Source organism: Hirundo rustica, chromosome 3, assembly GCF_015227805.2.
Source record: "Hirundo rustica isolate bHirRus1 chromosome 3, bHirRus1.pri.v3, whole genome shotgun sequence".
NCBI classification, from domain to species: Eukaryota; Metazoa; Chordata; class Aves; order Passeriformes; family Hirundinidae; genus Hirundo; species Hirundo rustica.
Genome location: NC_053452.1, coordinates 50973184 through 50991039, shown reverse-complemented (window position 1 = coordinate 50991039; position 17856 = coordinate 50973184). Strand labels below are relative to the sequence as shown.

Genomic DNA, 17856 nt, shown 5'->3' with positions numbered 1-17856 from the left:
TTGTGTTGAATGAAGATAAACCAGTAAGGTGGACATGAATTATGTTATTTTCGTCACATTCCGTAGAGCTTTCATAATCTTGTAGTCTGGAACCTCACTGGCGGTGAGCTATTCACTGCACACAAAAATACTTTTATGAAAGATCAAAGCAGGTTCGATGAGTTCTGTCTTCCTGTGGAATGGCAATCCACATGGGCAAGGCTTAAAGAATAACCTTTTACTTAAGTCCATTTGGATCCCCAAAATAATTTCCACAGTGCAATACAGGGAGCCCAGGAAGCACTTAGTACAGCAGTAACTGATCTATGTCCTCCCAAGTTTTGTGCAACAAAACCTTGTGGGTGTCTCCCATATAAGCAAAAATTTCATAGTTATAATTAGTCTGCCCGGAAGAGAGTGTGGGGACCCTGCAGGCGATTCGTGGGAACCATTGCATTGTTGGTATGGAGCCAGTTCTGGTCAGTGGTTGCACATAAGAAAACTTAATGGCTCTGGCAACCAGCCTCCCAGTCACTTTCTCTGTGAGCAAAGGGAGGGGCTGGAGCATGGTACTTGGGTGACTTGCCTGAAGATGAAGCAGTCTTGAGCACTTTTCCATCCCCATTTCGCCTGCTCAAGGCAAAGAAGGGAGGTGTGGTCAGCCTGTCTGAAGTTAGTGGACCTGCTACCGCTGGCTATCAGGCATTCAGCACAGGCTGCCTGGGCTTTCAGATATATGACCCTAATATGGTGAACAATGCATTTCTGCATAGAGTCAAATAGTATGATTGCAGCATTGTGGTCCTCATCCATTTTCTGCTTTTTCACTATGTAATGTATACATTTTTGTGAGGGTTCATTTTTTGTGCTGAAGTGGAGCATTTGAGTTACATTATAGAGCAATAGGTTGACTTTGAAGTATTGCACTGATGTAAGTCACTTGGAATAACAATAAACACCCCAATGAGACAGTCCATTTTTTCTCTTCTGGTTGACCAAACAGAAGAGTCAGAACCAAGAACATGATTCTGAAAAAAACAACTCTAGAGGTATACTTGGTACACTATAGTTTAGCAATTCTTGTAAAACTCTTACAAGGCAGGGACACAAAATATATAAAATACATTATTAATGTTATAAAATGTTATATGAAAGACTGATAACAAGTCCTCATTGTTTCCAGGGTCAAATTTAAAGACTTTTTGTGAAATTAAATGTTTAGCTTTGCTACCAGAGTGGTTGGAATCCTTCATCTTTGTTAGTAGGTCTGTCAAGCCTAGGATGCTGCCATGAAATATGTGGCTTAGAGATGTAAATTCTTTGTTTTCTCAATCCACAATAAAGAGGAGGCCACTTTATTGTATTAAAGAGCAGTAATTCCATGAAGCATTTCAGGGATGCTGTAAAATCAAGATGTTTGGCATAATAAAATAACCCAAAGTGAGAACTTTATCCTTCTCATGCTTAATTTGAATTTTACAAGGCAGATGGCAAATAATAAAGGTTGCATAACATTTCCCATTGAAAGAGTCTTGTTTCAATCTCTACAACTTTGATGGATTTAAATGGTTTGGCCTCCATTTCTCATTTGCCAGGTTCTCTCCCTCCTTTCTGTTTTCTTCATCTTCAGCAAACAGACCAATTGCTAAAGAATGAGACAAGGGAAAGTAATAGGTACTTTTGCTTCTTGAAAAAAAAAATAATCTTAGTATCAGTATTGAGGGATGGCTTAAGGCCACAATGCTTTAATGAAAAGATTTGAATTTAGAAACAGTATGAATTTGGTTTTAGAGCTACGCCTGCTCTTGACCTTATGAAAATCTGTTAAAATTAGCGACATAAAAAGTCCCAGCTCATGCCTGTCAGGGATGCATTCAGCATTTGAGTGTTATATTTCTGTCCAAGATTTTTGGCTGAACTGAGGCAGCAGCCTTTCCTCTCAAATGTTTTGGGCTAATCAGTGTTCAAATTATTCATGATCCCCATGGAATGAGTTGAGCATGGTCCTCCTCGCAGCTCTGGGGTCTGAGGGGAAGCAGCCAGGGGGAAAAAAGTCCTAGTCTTTGCAGGCAGCTTTGGCACTAGGTGCACCAACTAGGAGTGTAGAGGTTTGTTTTTCTCCAGTGCTGCCCAGATGCCTGCTGCTTGGGTTTGCAGGAAAAGTGATGTGATGCCTCTAGGGAGGCAGGATGTAAGGTGAGGAAAGGGGCCAAAGATGATGTTCAATAGGATAAGAGGAACAGGAGGGCATCTAGTGGAAAGGAATTTTGCTGGTATGTAAAGTTACCTATTTTTAATGCTTATATGCTCTTAAATTTTGGTGACTGCTATGTCAGTGCATTGTGCAAGCTTTTGGTTAATTTTTAGAGAAACTGAAAAGTTAGGAAGTCTCAGTGTGAAAGTTAACCCTGCAACTTGTTTAATACTACTTATACGTGACATACTATCAAGTAATTAGGCATGCAATTGTGTTATTGGAAATTAATCACCTCCCATCAGTAAGGCTAAATAACTGTGAAGGAAGTCAGGCTTTGAGCTATCTCAGTAGCACTGCATACCCAAGGTTGTGATGATAACAGCTTAATGGAAACTTCAAATATCTTCTGAGAATTTGTAGTTGAGTTACTAGAAACAGCCCAAACCCAAAGATTTCTGCACATCTTTGTATTAAGAATGAGAGGCATTTTTAGCAAAATACTGAGCACTGGAGGGTTTTAGTTTAAAATAATATCTGGGTTTGTTTTTTATTCCTAAAACTTGGTGGTAAATAGATTTCTTTTGATTACTGTGCTTAGTCAGATGTTTTACATTGCATATTGTCATGTCATCATTATAAGCCAATTAAAAATTAGAGCAGAAAAGGAAGGCAACAACTTTAACGTTTACTCTGTTTTGTATGTTACACAAAATCCAAACAGCACCATGGTGGATTTTCTCCAGGTAGCTAAGGCATCAAATACAATGACAATAGTACTTTTTTTAAACACCCTATTTGATTTGTTGGATATACAGGCCACCTATATATGTATTGAACTAAAAGCAGTGGAAGGGGGTAAGGAAAAAATTTCTTGCTTCTGTTAAAAAAAACAGACTAAGAAATGTTAGGTTTGATTTATTTTCAGTAGCAACCCATTCTTACATGTGTTTTTTTCTTCAGAAGATTTAATTTTCAGTGGTTGTTATAACCTGAATGTGGCTGAATCCTCTCAGACTAGTCTTGGAATTGTGGAACATGCTTAAAATAAAAACAAGTCAGTCAGAGACAAAAGGTTTCTCTGAAGACTGTAGAGGGGCAAAAAATGAAATTTATGTCTCCAAATGCCTAAGAACTGCAAATTATGTCAGTTGAGCAGTGCAATCACCAAGAGAGCTAACAAGCAATTGCTTGAAAAGCCAATGGCACTAATGCTTTAGAAACTAAAAGAGAACCTTTATGGACTTAGAATGTTTTGCGCTTTTATGATATATGAAGAGCTGTTGTAGTACTGCACTTAAGGCAAATGTTTGTGCTGCCAATGGAGTGGACTGTGTCTAAGAAATCAGCTGCCCATGGAGATTCTATAGAGAGACAAGTTTTGATTTTTTTAAAAGACTTCTGCAGGTGGTAGGTTTGTATAGAGAGTGTGGGGTGGCAGTGTATAAAGACAGGATGTATTTTTTAGTGATGTGACACTCAGGTCCTAGAGCAAACCCAGGTAAAAAATATACTTTGGTTTTGGTGATAAATTATTCTTATAACACAAAGGCCAAAGAGCATTAGCAACCATTTGATGTATTCATAATGAAGACATTTTAAAAGTAACTGTTGGTATTATTTAAAGATTGCCTGTAATACCTTCCTATTGAAATATATATATATTTGCCTTTCTAAACACTTACTAATTTATTAGAATTTTTCCAAATACAAGGAGCTCAGGAATTATTAAGATTGTTTGTGCAGACTCAGTTTTGTGCATGGAGTGCTGTAATTAGTAATTAGAATCTGCTGCCTTTCTGCCAAGCAGTCCGTAGCTCCTCAGGAAGCCTTACTTCCTGACAGCTAGACAGCAGTAAAGAATGGCTCCCTGAATTGAAAATAAGTTTTCCAGTTTCCTATGATGTTTACTTTGAAACACAAGTTTTCCAGTAAGTGGTGTCTTGAGAATCTTGTTGAGCTCTTGGCTGCTACTAGCTATATTTGTCTTCTGCCTCCTTAAATATGATGGTGTAGGCCTGGCACAGCTTTTATTTTTGACAGTGATTGAAGTGATTAAAGATAAGTCATGCAACAGAAATATATTTTCTTAAGTCAGAGTTTCAGCTCTGTTCCTTGCTCAGCAATGGTAGGAAACATTCCTTTTTGCTTCACTGTTTCTGTGTGTATGCGTTTTGCGCCCCACTAAATGCTTGTTTTATTTGGCTTGCACTCATAGCATATATCTTTTAAATAAAAAGAACAAGAGAAGAAGCAGCAAATGGAGTGTTGCACTTGCTCTAAGTAGTTACAGCATCCCTTCCAGCTAGACAGAAGCAGGCTACCAGAAAATTGCTTGTTTTCCTCAGGCAAGAGTACTCTGAATTAGAGTAATGGCTTGAACGTGTTCATCCAGGAACTCAACTGCTAAATAACAGCACAGAGTCTTTGTAGTTTTAACTGTTTCGGAAATAATTGTCTGTACAGAGTGGGTTATATAAACAAAGTCCAGCTTCTGTGAATCTTCCTGCTGTCTTTAGTTGAGAGGTGGTTGTTGCTATAGCAACTGGCAGGCATTATTCATGTTTTATTTTTCTGAAGCTGGAAGGAGGACTCTGAGCATCTCTCCAAAATTTGAGCTGCAGGGAACTTTGCCCAAGAAAACCTGCTTCAGTGAAATGATTACTTATGTTACTTGTATTAATCCCACTAACTTGTTGGTAGTCTAGAATTTATCTCTCTGGAAGAGAAATCCCGGCAAATGTGCCAGGCACAAATCTAAGTGGCCTAAAGTGTTGTTGTGTGAAGGTAATTAGGTACCAGGAGCAGCCTAGCTATCTCAGTGTAATGCTTAACTTGCCTTTTCTGCCAAGTCAAGCTCCTGTGGCGGACTCTGGCGTTGACACGGCTCTCCCACGTTCACTTCAGAGTGCCAAGTCAGGAGATGAAACCCATGTGGCAGTGAACTTTTCCTTAGCAAACAGGGTCGTGCTACTTCATTATTTTATTCAGGTGCTGCATTTTTCAGAAAACTTTGCAGCTTCTTTAGCCAGTTATAGTGATTTTTACCCCATGTTCCTTTGCACATGGTACTAAATTAGCATTAAATAATTCTTCTTTCCCCCATGTCCTCTCTTCTTGTGTTTTGAACGTCTTTATTTTTACTCATTCTCTGGTAAAAGATTTGATAAGATCTCACCAAAGACAGTTGTCAGGGCCTGTGCAGAGCATTTTCTTGGGAGTTGTCCTGTGAAACTAAACCACAATGGGCATGAAACACTTTCAGTCTAAAGTCACTTGTCTGTTTGTACAAATGTACTTCTATTATGGTTGACTGTAAGAGGAAAATAGCCACTAAATCAATAGGCTGAGTTGAAATTATCCTGTTTCTCTTCTTGTGATGAGTGCCCATTTATTCTCTCCCAAATGAGGTAATTGAGCAAAGTTACTCTTGCAACCCAATCTTCTTCATAGATGCAAAAGGATGACAGTGAAGATGCTTTAAAGCAATTATGGGATGAAGGCCAGGACTTCACTTAGTTCAGCAGATACAGTGATTCTGAGTCTAAAGTAATTGAAAGTAGAGGAGGGGAAATCTTGGATAATGGATTTCTCTTAAGCTTTACTGTAGATGTCTTTTAATGGGGAATAGGTAGTGAGGGAATAGTCATTTGTAACTCTGAATCCAGTGAGAGCTGCTGTAATGTTGGCTTAAGCCAACCACTTTCTAGAAAGAAAGTGGTCGGAGGTACCAGAAGGTCAGAGAGATGGTAAATGTATTCTAAACGTAATGCAACGGGAGAATTGTAATTGTTGTAATCTCACTTGTATGTTGTGTAAGGTGGCAGTGCAGAGTAACCAAAGAAGGAGGGTTTTGAAGGAAAAAAGTTCTATTTTTGAACTTTCTTATGCCTAAGAAGTTCATATCACTTCATTTGTTAAGTGTCTTATGCCTCTTGCAGCTGCTGTTGTGTTTGTGAATTGCTGGAAGCACCCTAGTTTTAGAGTGTGCCTGCATCTGCACACACAGCAGAGAGATTATGAAAGCCAAGATCGGAATTTTCTCCCTGTGGAAAAAAGCAGTTCTAAAACCTCATTTGTTTCCGTGGTCTAAACATCACCTGGCAATGGCAAGGCTCAGCATTCGGATGTCGGTGAAGATAACACGTGCTTGTTCTTATGCAGGGCACACTGAGACTGCGCCTGAAAATGGTGCGCGTGCGTGGGGGATGTCCTCACAGGGCAACAGAATCACTTGGTTGCTGTAGGTGGGAATGAATTACTGTGGCACAGAAAAAGAGTAGTGCCTTGCTTTTAAATGATCAGTATGCTGCCATGTATGAAAGAATTCACTGTGAAGAACTGGAACAGGTTGCCCAAGAAGTTGTGGATGCCCATTCTTGGAAGTGTCCAAGGTCAGGTTGGATGTGGCTTTGAGCAACATGGTATCTAGTGAAAGATATTCCTGTCTGTAGTAGGGAGGCTGGAACTAGACTTAAGGTCCCTTCCAACCCAAACCATTTATGATTCGTTCTGATTCTGTGGTAGCAGGGGTACCACTATTATGGGCTTACTCTGTCTAAAACATGAAGTCACCAGGATGGTAACTATGAACTTTAGTGCACATGGGGCTAAGTCAGAGGAGTTCTGAAAGCATAGAGGAAAGCACTGGTATGCACTGAGTTCAGCAGGGATGTGGTGACTTGTCAGTGGGGTGGCAAGAAGAAAGCACAGTGCTGGTCTGAAAAGCTCCATGTTGGTGGGAGTATCCTAAATTAATCAGTAGATATTGTTCATTTTGTGGCATACTCATTTAAATTAAAAATATGTATTGCATCAAAAGAATGTTTCATTTTCTTTTACTTTGGTGGGGAGAAGTGATTATGTCCTCTTGCTGAAAAGCTGAGACCAAAGAGATTGCATTGTTTTCAAAAATCACTATATCTCAAGATCAAATTGCTCAGTATAACAGTATAGCAAAGTATCCATTTTCCCCTTCTCTCCGTGCCGACACTCACTTTATTGCAGTTTCTATCTCACTAAAGCTTACAGGCTGCAATATGCTTTGATCATTGTGCCCTCTGAGTGAGGATATCAAATAATGGGAAACTCAAGTTGCTTTTCTACAGTTCAAGCAATCTCGCCTTGGAATCGGTGTGATATAGAAAGCTGGCTGGTCTGTGCCTAATTCTCCATTTCTCAGCAGTAGGTGTGAGCTTCGTTGAGACTTGGAATTACTCACAGGAATTACCTCATAGTTTGGAGAATGATCTCTAGTTGAAGCCCAGAAGAGTTTTTCATCTAGAAAATTGTACAGGTGCTCCATTTCATAATCTCTGAGGTGACCTTCCATGTACAGCTACTGCAGCGATACACTGACGCTGATCCTGGGTATGGGAATCTCTCTGACATTGTGGTAGCAAATGCTGCCCGCAGCAGTGAGAAATCTGAGGAGAAGCAGCTGGTACGCTTGTACCTTGGCTGAAGGTGTTTGCCTTTGTGTAACAGTCTCACAAATAAATCACTGCATCTTGCCCACTGCCTTCTTTTGGTGTTTGAAGAGCACGTGGCCGAAGACAGGCTGCGCAGCACAAATTGCTGGCTGTCTGGAACTGAGGTTGTCCTGCATGCCCTCAGGCAGTGGTATTTCAGCTTTCATTTTGGTGATGTGTAATTAAAAAGCTTCCATTCACCTGTCTCATCTGCATTTGGGTGAGCTTGCTATCCTTCTGGTTAAGTGCAGAACTGGCTTCATAGCACAGGCTTTTTCTGCAGAAAATAGGGACCTTTTTTCCAGGGATCCTTTCATGTTAATAGCCTTGTTTTATATTGCAGTAAGATGATGAAATACAATTATCCAGAAAATGAGTGTCAACTTTTAAAAAATGCTGTTCCAAATTCTGTGTTCCTTTTATCATCCTTAAGAGATTCTAAGACTCTCCCTACAAAGGCATTTGGTTTGGTATCTTCTACGTTATTAAATATTTTAGGATACCATGCTTTTTAAAGCTGACATAGTCAGCCAAAAGTAATCTTTTATAAATATGCATCTCCCAATGGAGCAGTTACACAAGTTTAAACTTTGGGAAAAAAAACCAACATAAAACTACTGACCCTTTTCCTATAGCCAGTTGCATCATCCAGATTTATGTCTGTGTATTGTTTCCAAATAAATCTACTTATGCTTCTTGTTTTAATATTTTACAGTTGAGTGCTGAATTAGCTGTGACAGTTTTAAATCATCCATTTATCTTTCTAGTCTACAATATGATGAAAACAATGGCAACTTTTATACCATTCCAGGAGTAGTAAACACTAATGCTGGTGAGTTTTCACTCTGCTTCTCTCAGCCAGGACATAAGAGATGAGGAGCACTGGTAACAGTGCTTTATTTGGCAGCTCTGATGATAAGTGCCAGAACCTTCTATGATAAGTGCCAGAGCAAAAAAAAAAAACTGGTATGGTCACTGCAGCTTGGTGTCATATAATTTATTTGTATTTGCAAACCAGACTGGTAAGTTCCACGCTGTTGGAAGTACAAAAAGATGTACTAAAGCACTGAGCTTTTAAGAATTGAAAATGTTTTAATATAAAATTAATTAATAGTTGTGTTTAAATAAGGCATGAACTTTGCTTTCTTTTTTCAGTGAATAGAAATGAAACACAGATATTCTGTCACTCATCTGACTCAAATCTCCAACTTGCAAATGTACTTTGTAAGTACTGCTGTTTAGACTGTAGAAGAACAGGCATTTTCCATTTGCTAACAATGGAAATGTTGAAAAGTTTTTATATGAAATTGTGAAGTTGTATTACCTGCATTAAAAATAGCAAACTGGTCTATAGTCTGGAAGTACTCTTTCTTCACCTTAGTTCCCTCAGAAATCACTTCAACCTATTTCCCTTAACAAAAGACTATGAGTATTGATATCTAACCAAGATTAGGTGCATGTCTTTATTGTTTCAATAAAGAAATGCAGATTTTCGTTTGAATACATTGGAGTGTATTCGATCAGACTTTTGCAAAATTCTTGCAGTTCTTTCTGCCTCACTGCCATAGTAATTGGCAAAACTTTGTAAATGTCTTGAAATAACTTTATTAGTGTTGTTAATTAGAACAAAAAAGTTGATACAAAAAGATTTTGATTTGATGGTATAGCCCTACCCATCCTATCAAGAGTTTTCTGAAGAATTTAAATTAGGAAGCGTGAAGGAGTTGGTTTTGATATGTTTCTGTTTTTCTTCTGAAAGGGTAGCTCTGTTAGAGAAATCTTTCTAGTGTCTCTTGTGAACCTGGTGTTCAGTGCATTCAAGAGGGTTTGGGGTTTTTAGGGTGGACAGTACATATGTCAAATTTCTAAGTTGATGCTTCAATTCTGTTCCTATCTGTATGCTCTCCCCAAAGGATTAACCTGAGAAAAGGGCAGTGTACCATGAGTGTCATGGTTTCCCCATTACCTAGAAATGGGGAAATTCCCCATTACCTAGAAATTGGGAGCAAGCTTCTGCAAAAGGCAGGTTGATGTTGCGCTCTCCTTGTCCCTCTCGCAGCATGTTGCTAAGTCCTACAGTCCTCCAATCTCCAGAGATATTTCTCTTGTTTCCCACCCTGTTGTGCTAAAAAATTCGTAGGATCTGAGCTCACCCCCAGCGCTGCTCTGAGCCTATGTGTCGAATCCCTACTGAGCTGGTCACTGAACCTTCCTGGAAGCACCAGGAAGCTCATTGTCCATATTAAATGTTAGCCAAGGTTTCGTAGTGTGTCCTTTGGCTTCTATCCTCAGCAACTGCTCAGGGAGCATCTGCCAGCTACCAGGAGAGCACATCTGCTACACAGGAAGAGCTCTGCAGCCAGGGCTTTAAAGGATGAAGGTTGCTTCAAAAGGGTCTGTGGCTAGGAGCTGGCTGCTGTCAGGCTGCTAGCGCTTTGGAGCCCAGCACCAGCACACAAGGCACCATTTATTGCTTCCTGTACAGAAGGGAAGTTTTAAGTTGTTGCAGAAGGGGAGAAAAGGAGGGGATGTTCTATCCTGATAAAATGCTGATGCTTAGTTCCTGTGCTCCCGCAGGGTTTAAGTGTCAGAGTAACTGTCTTGCACACAGCTCTTCTGTGCAATTTGTACAAATGGATTTTGGTGATGAGAGGACTTGGTTTGGTTTTGTGTTCTAACTGTTGTGTTTGGGTCTCTAATCCGTCTTCAAAACCCCTCAGCAGGGTCACATTGTAGCATGTATTAATTTAAGGTGAGAATTTCCTTCCTGCCTTGTTTTGAAGGACTTGACTGTGGTAATGGTTGTACTTGCACACAGGAAAGTTTACAAAAGCAAAGCCAGCGCTGGTGGCAGTGCGATTTTGGTTCACTCAAGGCACTGTTTTATGATAATCTTCTTAAAAGCGTATCAGGCCTTGAACAAGATTAGGGCTCCAGTGTGCCTATGCTGTGACAGTGAGGAGTAGTGTTGACTTAGTGTTCAACTCAGACACAGATGGTAGAAGCAGCAGCATGAGAAATTTGGCCTGTCCAATATTCAGTACAGTGCAGAAGCACCGGAAAATATTGTCCAGCTGTGCTGGAACAGGTTTCCAGGCCAATACTCACCCCATTTTCTTCTTGAGGAGAAGTTTCAGCATTATTATTGACAGGTGGATTTTGAAAACTTGTCTCTAACAAGTGAGTTTTTAAATGGAATTCTTTACAATTCATCATCTCCAACACCTCTAAAGAAGAGAGCAGATCACAATTTTGTCTTGACTTACTCTGAAGATTTTAATATTAAACATCCAGATGTTTGGTTCTTAACCTTTTTATCTATCAACTATACTGCATGCATCTTGGTAATTTTTGGCCAGCCATAGAACTTTGAGACCTATTTATCTCTGGAAAGATTCCTGTTCTTTGTTCCCAAGCTTACAATTTTAAAATGCAAGTAAAAAGTAAGTGTATGGGGTGCAAGTATAGAATTAATTAATTACTTAACTCTAAAACAATAAATTGCACTAAAATAATACTTAGTATATTGTTTGTCTAAATATACAGAGACAATATTGATAACATAGAGAATATGAAATTATAAAGACTTGCAAAATACATTTTTACTGTAAATATGGAGAGTAGTTTTTGCATGTCTTACTCATAAACTATGGATGTAAGAAGAAGCAAAAATCACAAACGGTGGAAAAGCTTTAATTTGTGTTGAACTCTGCTTTTTCTTGTATTCGGCTCCTGGATCAGAGCTCACAGGAATTTGCTTGTAGGATAAACAACCCAGATTTGCCATTAAAGGGGACTCTTTAGTCTTGAATTTCAGCAATGATGCTTTAGAATAGAACATCCAGTTGCTGAATGCTCGGATGCTTATTCTGAGCCAAGTACTCAGGATTTTGGTCTTAATGTGTTTCTGAATTTAAGCTAATAAATTCTGTCAGCTCCAACCTGTGTCTGCACTTTCAACACACTCTACCTAGCACAGCAATACCTCTGACTTGACTGACATGCTAGCTAGCCACTGTTCCCAGTGTCTAGACAAAACTGCCTAGACTAGCCCCAGTTCTTTATTATTCCTTACACAAACTTAGAATACTCTGTTTTCTGCTTAATTCTGAGTAATTCAAACTATGCATTTTTTTACATTGTGCATGTCAAGTGTCACACGCTATATAAAATAAAAGTAAATAAGTTAAGAGTGGAGCTTTTGTTTGGGTCGGTTGTTGGTTTGGTTTGGTTTTTGTAGCAGTGTTAATAAGGAAGTAATTGGAGGTAGCAGAATTGGATGCTAAGGAGTAAACAATATATCAGTTTCCCGTTAGCTCTGTTCTAAATTTCCCAGTTTAATGCTGAATTTCCTCTGCTGTGTATTGGCAGCACTTCTTTACTGAGGCATGAGTTCCAGCTGTCGTTTCTGATTCCTTCCCTATCTCTCAACACACACCCCTGGCACTCTTTGACAGCTCAAAAAACTAGCTGTTCAGTCATACCAGGGGGATTAGATGACAACAGCAGGTACATAATAGCTAGATGTTCTTCTTTTTTCCCCCTGTAATCCCTCCTCCTCTGATTTAGCTATTTCTTTTTCCTTATGGCTGCTTCTCAGTAACTTCTCTCTCACTTGTAGGATTAGAGCAGGAAACTGGAGGGTGCTCTTTCCCCTTGGGTGCTCAGAGCACCCAGAGGTGTACTGGCACTGTCAGGCACACACAGCTGTCTGCAGGCCTGGGGCTCTCCTGTGCTTCTGCTCTCATCCACAGCCCTTACAGCTCCCCTTTCCAGACTCGTGCTGGGATGCAGTTCTGGGGGGGCTGCTGTGCACATCCTGACCTTGACACAGATCTGAGCAGCACTCTTTGTTGTGGTCCCTAAGTGCCCCCTCACCTGTGTTTAATCTCCTGAGGCATACACTTCTGGAGTTAGAGACCTTCTGGAAATATAAACTACCCTTTTCTTCTGGCTGATTTCCTTTTTCCATGGAACAGAGCTTAAGCATCTTCTTTCCAGCTCCTCAGCCTTCCTGTGAGGTCTTTGGTGTGCCATTCACTTTGCTGGGAACAGGTGGTTGACATCGTGGAAATACGTGCTTGATGTGCCAGTCTGAAAAACAAGTGTTTGTATTCTGCACAGCTCTTGTGTTTTTAAAAAAGCCTGTCAAAATGCCAGTGTGATGCTTCCCGTCTCAATGTTTGCCTTTCAGTGGTTTTTCCAGGGTCTGGGTGAATGTTCTTTCTGCTTTCCAGCACATCCTCCCAGGGGGTCTAATTCTCCACTAAGTTTTTCCCCTTGAATGTATTATCTTGTCTCTCAGGCCAGACTGCTTTGACCAGAGCTTACCTGGCATATAAAGAAGCACTAAAAGCTTATAGTTTTCCTCCTTTCTCAGCACTTTCTATGACACTTCCTCGACTTTGAATCTTTTTAATCTAAACTTTCTCTTTGCGCTTGTTTTGCTTCCCACTGCTAGCAATTCCTGCTTCTGCTCACACAGGCCTCCTTTGGGCAAGCTGGAGATAACTGGTTTAGTTACTTCAAGGGGAGCACCTTAGGCTCTAAGGTTAATAAAGGCATTTTTGTCTGACGCATCATGAAACAGCTCTTTTGAAGTAGTTCTGGCTATCATAAAGTGGGTTTCTTCCCTTTTAGGAAATGAACTATAATACTGGTACTTGGTGCAGAGATTGTTAACTGCTGTAGGAATTGACTAATTATAATGGCTGTCTGTGACATGGGGTGAGCTGACATCCTATGAAATTGCTTACCAGTGCTTCTAGAGCTTGTACTTATCCTGGTAACAGAAGTATTGATTAAACCTGTCTGACTGTGAACACATAGATTTATCTAAACTGCTCAGAGATTTCTAAATAGATTTCATTTCTATTACAAAGCTGTTCTTTTAGGAATAATCTGCCAGTTTTGTACTTGTTTTGGTTCGAAGCAAAGCTACAAGCTGAGCCTGCAGAGGTCCTCCATAGCACTAGTCATCCTTATGGGATCTCTTCCAGCTCTGCCCCTGGTATATATACTGAATTCTGTGCTGAAACTGGTTTTACTTGAAGTTCAGCATTTACAAATGTGTGTTATTCAGTACTAATATGTGTATCTTTTCTTGCCTTTCTCCCCCCTATTTCTTCCCCTCTTTCCACATAGAGAATCTGAGTTTTCTGTTTCATGCTGTGCTATATAGTAATGGCAGAGGTGAGAGAGAGGAACTGTGCTTCACAGAAAATCATCCATCTCTAACATTTCCTTATGCAACTTTTCTTCCCTTATGTAAAGGTAGTGGTTCAAGGTAAGCAGCAGAGCAAGTATTAGGTAGTTAAATTATACCTCTTCTGGCACCTGTTAGGTATTGAAACCAGTGTTGTCAATATTTAGGTGTGGATTTTAGATGTTTAGTTGTCTGATTAATCTGTTTGTATCCTAGAGCAAGAGGTATTTTATGTGGGAGCACACCTACACTGGTTACTAAGTACTTGTGCCAATTCTTATTTGATATCCAGCATCGTTAAAATTCACGGTGTGCCATCTGTTCTTTTCATCACTTGTCATATGAGTGGTCATATGAATGTGTATTTGAACTGTGTCAAAAATATTCCAAGGAAATAATGGGGAAAAAAAAATTACTTCCTGTACCTAGGCTTTTTTGCAAGCGTATTTTCTGGATGGCACTTTAACCACCATTTTGAATTTAATGGAGTTTTACATCATCCCATGGCACAATGCTTGAAGAAAATAACACTCATACTCAGTATAAAAGATGCAAAGAAATTTGTGCTGACACTGAACATCAGCGTACTCACGAACTCATAGAAAAACAGTATTTTTTACTATTTTTACTAATTTTACTATTTTTACTAGTTTCTTTTTCTGTGTGATGACCTAGGCCAGGCTGATGGGAACTGTGATGTAGTCCCACTGAGTTACAGTGGGACTTTTTCTGAGAATGTTCTAAATGGTTGGTACGTGCTGAAGAAAGCTTGTTTTACTAGTACCTTAACTTTGAGGGGTAGGTAAGATAGAAAGAGTTTAGAATCACAGAAGTATTGAGGTTGGAAAAGACATCTAAAATGAAGTCCATCTGTTCAACTAACCCTGACATGTTCACCACTAAACCATGGCCCTGGGTGCCATATCCCCAAGTTTTTGAACACTTCCAGAGATGGTGATTCCACCACTTCCCTGGGCAACCTGTTCCAATGCCTGACTACTCTTTTTGGGAAGAATTTTTTCCTAATACCCAGTCTAAAAGTCCCTTGGTGCAACTTGAGGCCATTTCCTTCTCATGGTGTTGCTTCTTGTTCTGGGAGAAGCTGACCCCTACCTGACTGCAAGCTCCTTCCAGGCAGTTGTAGAGAGTGATGTGATTCCCACTTGGCCTCCCTTTCTCCAGGCTAAACACCCCAGCTCCCTCCCCTGCTCCTCACAGCACTTGTGCTCCAGACACTGTGCCAAACTCTCTTGGCTTTCTCTGGACTTGCCCCAGCACCAGGTATGGATTTTCATAATGGTGGATCCTACCAAGCCCGGTGGTGCAAGTGTCCAGTGGTGCTCAAATTATCTTGCCTAAAATCAATCCATCTACCCATAGGTCATGCTAATCTTTTGTATGAGGCCTTTAAAATGGGAGATGCTAAAGCCTTGTGTTGGGCTGCCTTTAAGGTGTTGGAGTTCTTATGGTCATATTTGTTAAGTTCAACAGTGGTTATTTCCATTGATTGCAAGAGACTTAATACAGGCGTCAGGAAGAGAAGTGTCTGACAATTATTTAAGATTTCACACTTTTTTTTTTGGTGAGATGATGTGATTTTTGAACACTGTTCTTGGCAAAACATTGCTCTTGAATACAAAATATTTGATAACAATATTTTTGTATTTCCCTCACCCATGTTGCCCCTGCAAAAAAAGTTATAGTACATGTAACATACAGGTTCTTCCTGCTACCTTTTACCCTCTAAATTAACCCTGAAACATGCCAGTGGAAGGAGGTAAGCAGGAAAACAAAGACTTCTGTGAGGCTATGAAGGGAATGAACTCACTGAGGTACTAAGTGCTGTGTGTGTACTGTTAAAGCTGACATGCATGAAGAAATTGCTTGGAGCCTTCTGAGGAAAATTTGTCTTAATTATGTTTTCTAAAGTGGATCTAATACAGTAATGCCTGTTTAGCTTTTAAATCTGGAGTAATCAGGGTTTTTTTCTAACTTTAATTTCTAGTGATATTTTTGTTCAAAGCAATCGGTGTCTTTCGTCCCCTAAGCTTTATTTATAACTGTCTTTTTGTCCTTGTTCGCAAATACTTTCAAGCTGTTTTTGGAAGGCTTCTTAGAATTCTTAATCTGCCTTTAGGCTGTTCCCAGATTGGTGTGTTCTGGACTCCCAACACTCCTATAGTGGAACCCCTGGATACAAAGATGAGTAGTAAGCTGAAAAAATCATGGCATCTAATTTCTTGGCTTGTTTTTTAATTAGAGGTAGATGCTGAACCAAGGATATGGTTTTAGTTTGAGTAATAGTAATGAATCTTCTGGGTTTTTTTCTATATAAAGGGTCGCTGAAAGGGCATTCAGAGCTCCAGAATTAGATCTTGTTCTAGGCTGGTAGGGCCCAATCAAAAGTCTGTTGCAAATAATGGAAATATCTCCTTGGTTAGATTTCATTCTGGTCATTAATAGTCCTCTCTTCAGTCCTGCATTATGGGTGTGTTGGTAATTTGTGAAGAAGTTTTTACCAGTATCTTGTGCCACACCTTTGGAAACCTAGGATCTGCAAGTCATCTTATAGGTCTTATCAAAACACATTGTTAAAATGAAATCTTGTGGCTCTTTCTTCAACTTGGATTGGGAACTTGTATTGTGGTGTAAATGCTTTCTGTGTAGCCTTTGGGTTTTCTTCCTATGCAAAATGATGTAGAATGGCATTAAGTTGAAATCTTGGAATGGTCTGATTTTAAAGGGAATATTTATATTTATAATATTTAAGTTTCATTATAATAAGGTGAGTGACCTATTACTAAGTAAAATGGTTAATTAATATCTTCATTTCTTCCTTATTTTAGCAACTGAAAGTTCTGAAACACAAGATAAGAAAGTCACTTCAGGCCAAAGCAACACTGGAACTAAATCAGGTACACCATTTCACATGCTCCATGTTTTAAAGTTGTTTGCCTCATTTGGTATAAGGGAAACAGCTGTTGCCACAGGACCTTTTAAAGTTTGTTGCTTTTGTACCTCACTTACTGTTTCAGACAAAACTGATATCAGTGACTGTTCATGTTCAGATAGGCTGGAATATGTGATTGTTTGCAAAGAAGCAAAACTGGAAGTATCTACTTATATTTTAGAATAGCTTAGGAATGAGGGTTGTGAAGTGAGAAAAGACAACAGAAGCCAATGTATTTGCATCTGTGCTTGAACGAGAATTACGTGCTGTAGGCAAAGATTTGCAGCTTTATATAAATGTGCCTCTGTTCAGGCATTTCCTCACTTACCACAAAGCATGCCATATTCTGTAACACGCTCTATGCTGTGGGCAGATGTTTCTCATTACTCCACCGTACCTCACAGGTACATTGTGTGGATTTAATTCACTCCTTGCTTGCACAGTTGAAAATGTATGTGCTAAAAATCTTGATGTAGTCCTTGGTGTCATGTGTCTGCTCCATTTGCATGCTTAGACCAAGATCTGGAAGGGCACTTAGATATCTAAATTTGGCTTGTGTTGCAGTTCAGGTACCTAAGATTAAAGTGTGCAGTTGACAATGATTTTGCTTAGATGCCAGGGAAAGCAGAGGTGCTTGTGTTGCTGAGGACTAGGCCCACTGTAACATCCCCCTTCCAACTGCTTGTCAGCTTGGCAGCTCAGTGACAGCTCTGTACTGACAGCCTCCTCTCTGTCCCCAAAAGGGCTGCCTCTGGCCTATGTCCCCAGAAGGAAGGAATCCCGGCACTGTCTGCGTTCAGATCACACCTCGTGTGCTCTGCCGGGCACACTGAATCCTCCACAAAGCACAGGAACCATGGCTGCTCTCAATCAGATAGGCTGTGGGAAAAGGAGGAGAAAATAAAGATAATGTTACCTCTTTCCACAGCTCTGTGCTGGACAGTCTTCAATACTTGCTTTATTCTGCAATAGTTTAATCCAGTTTTCATTTCTCAGGAGGGCATCCTAGCTGTTCCAATGTTCCCTTCATCTATGCTGTTGTGTAGAAAGGAATCTG

The 17856-nt window shown here is 39.9% G+C and overlaps 1 protein-coding gene across 10 annotated transcripts in view; it reads left to right on the top strand.

The window, feature by feature from the left end:
* Positions 1 to 17856, top strand: part of MAP7 (microtubule associated protein 7) — a 109903-nt gene that overhangs the window by 45196 nt on the left and 46851 nt on the right. For 9 of the 10 annotated variants that reach the window (XM_040059817.1, XM_040059816.1, XM_058419944.1 and 6 more), the window contains exon 2: positions 16696 to 16764. The exons of the other annotated variant lie outside the window; for it this stretch is intronic. In XM_040059817.1, the coding sequence (XP_039915751.1) occupies positions 16696 to 16764 (69 nt within the window). The remainder of the gene's footprint in view (positions 1 to 16695; positions 16765 to 17856) is intronic. 10 annotated transcript variants of the gene reach the window in all.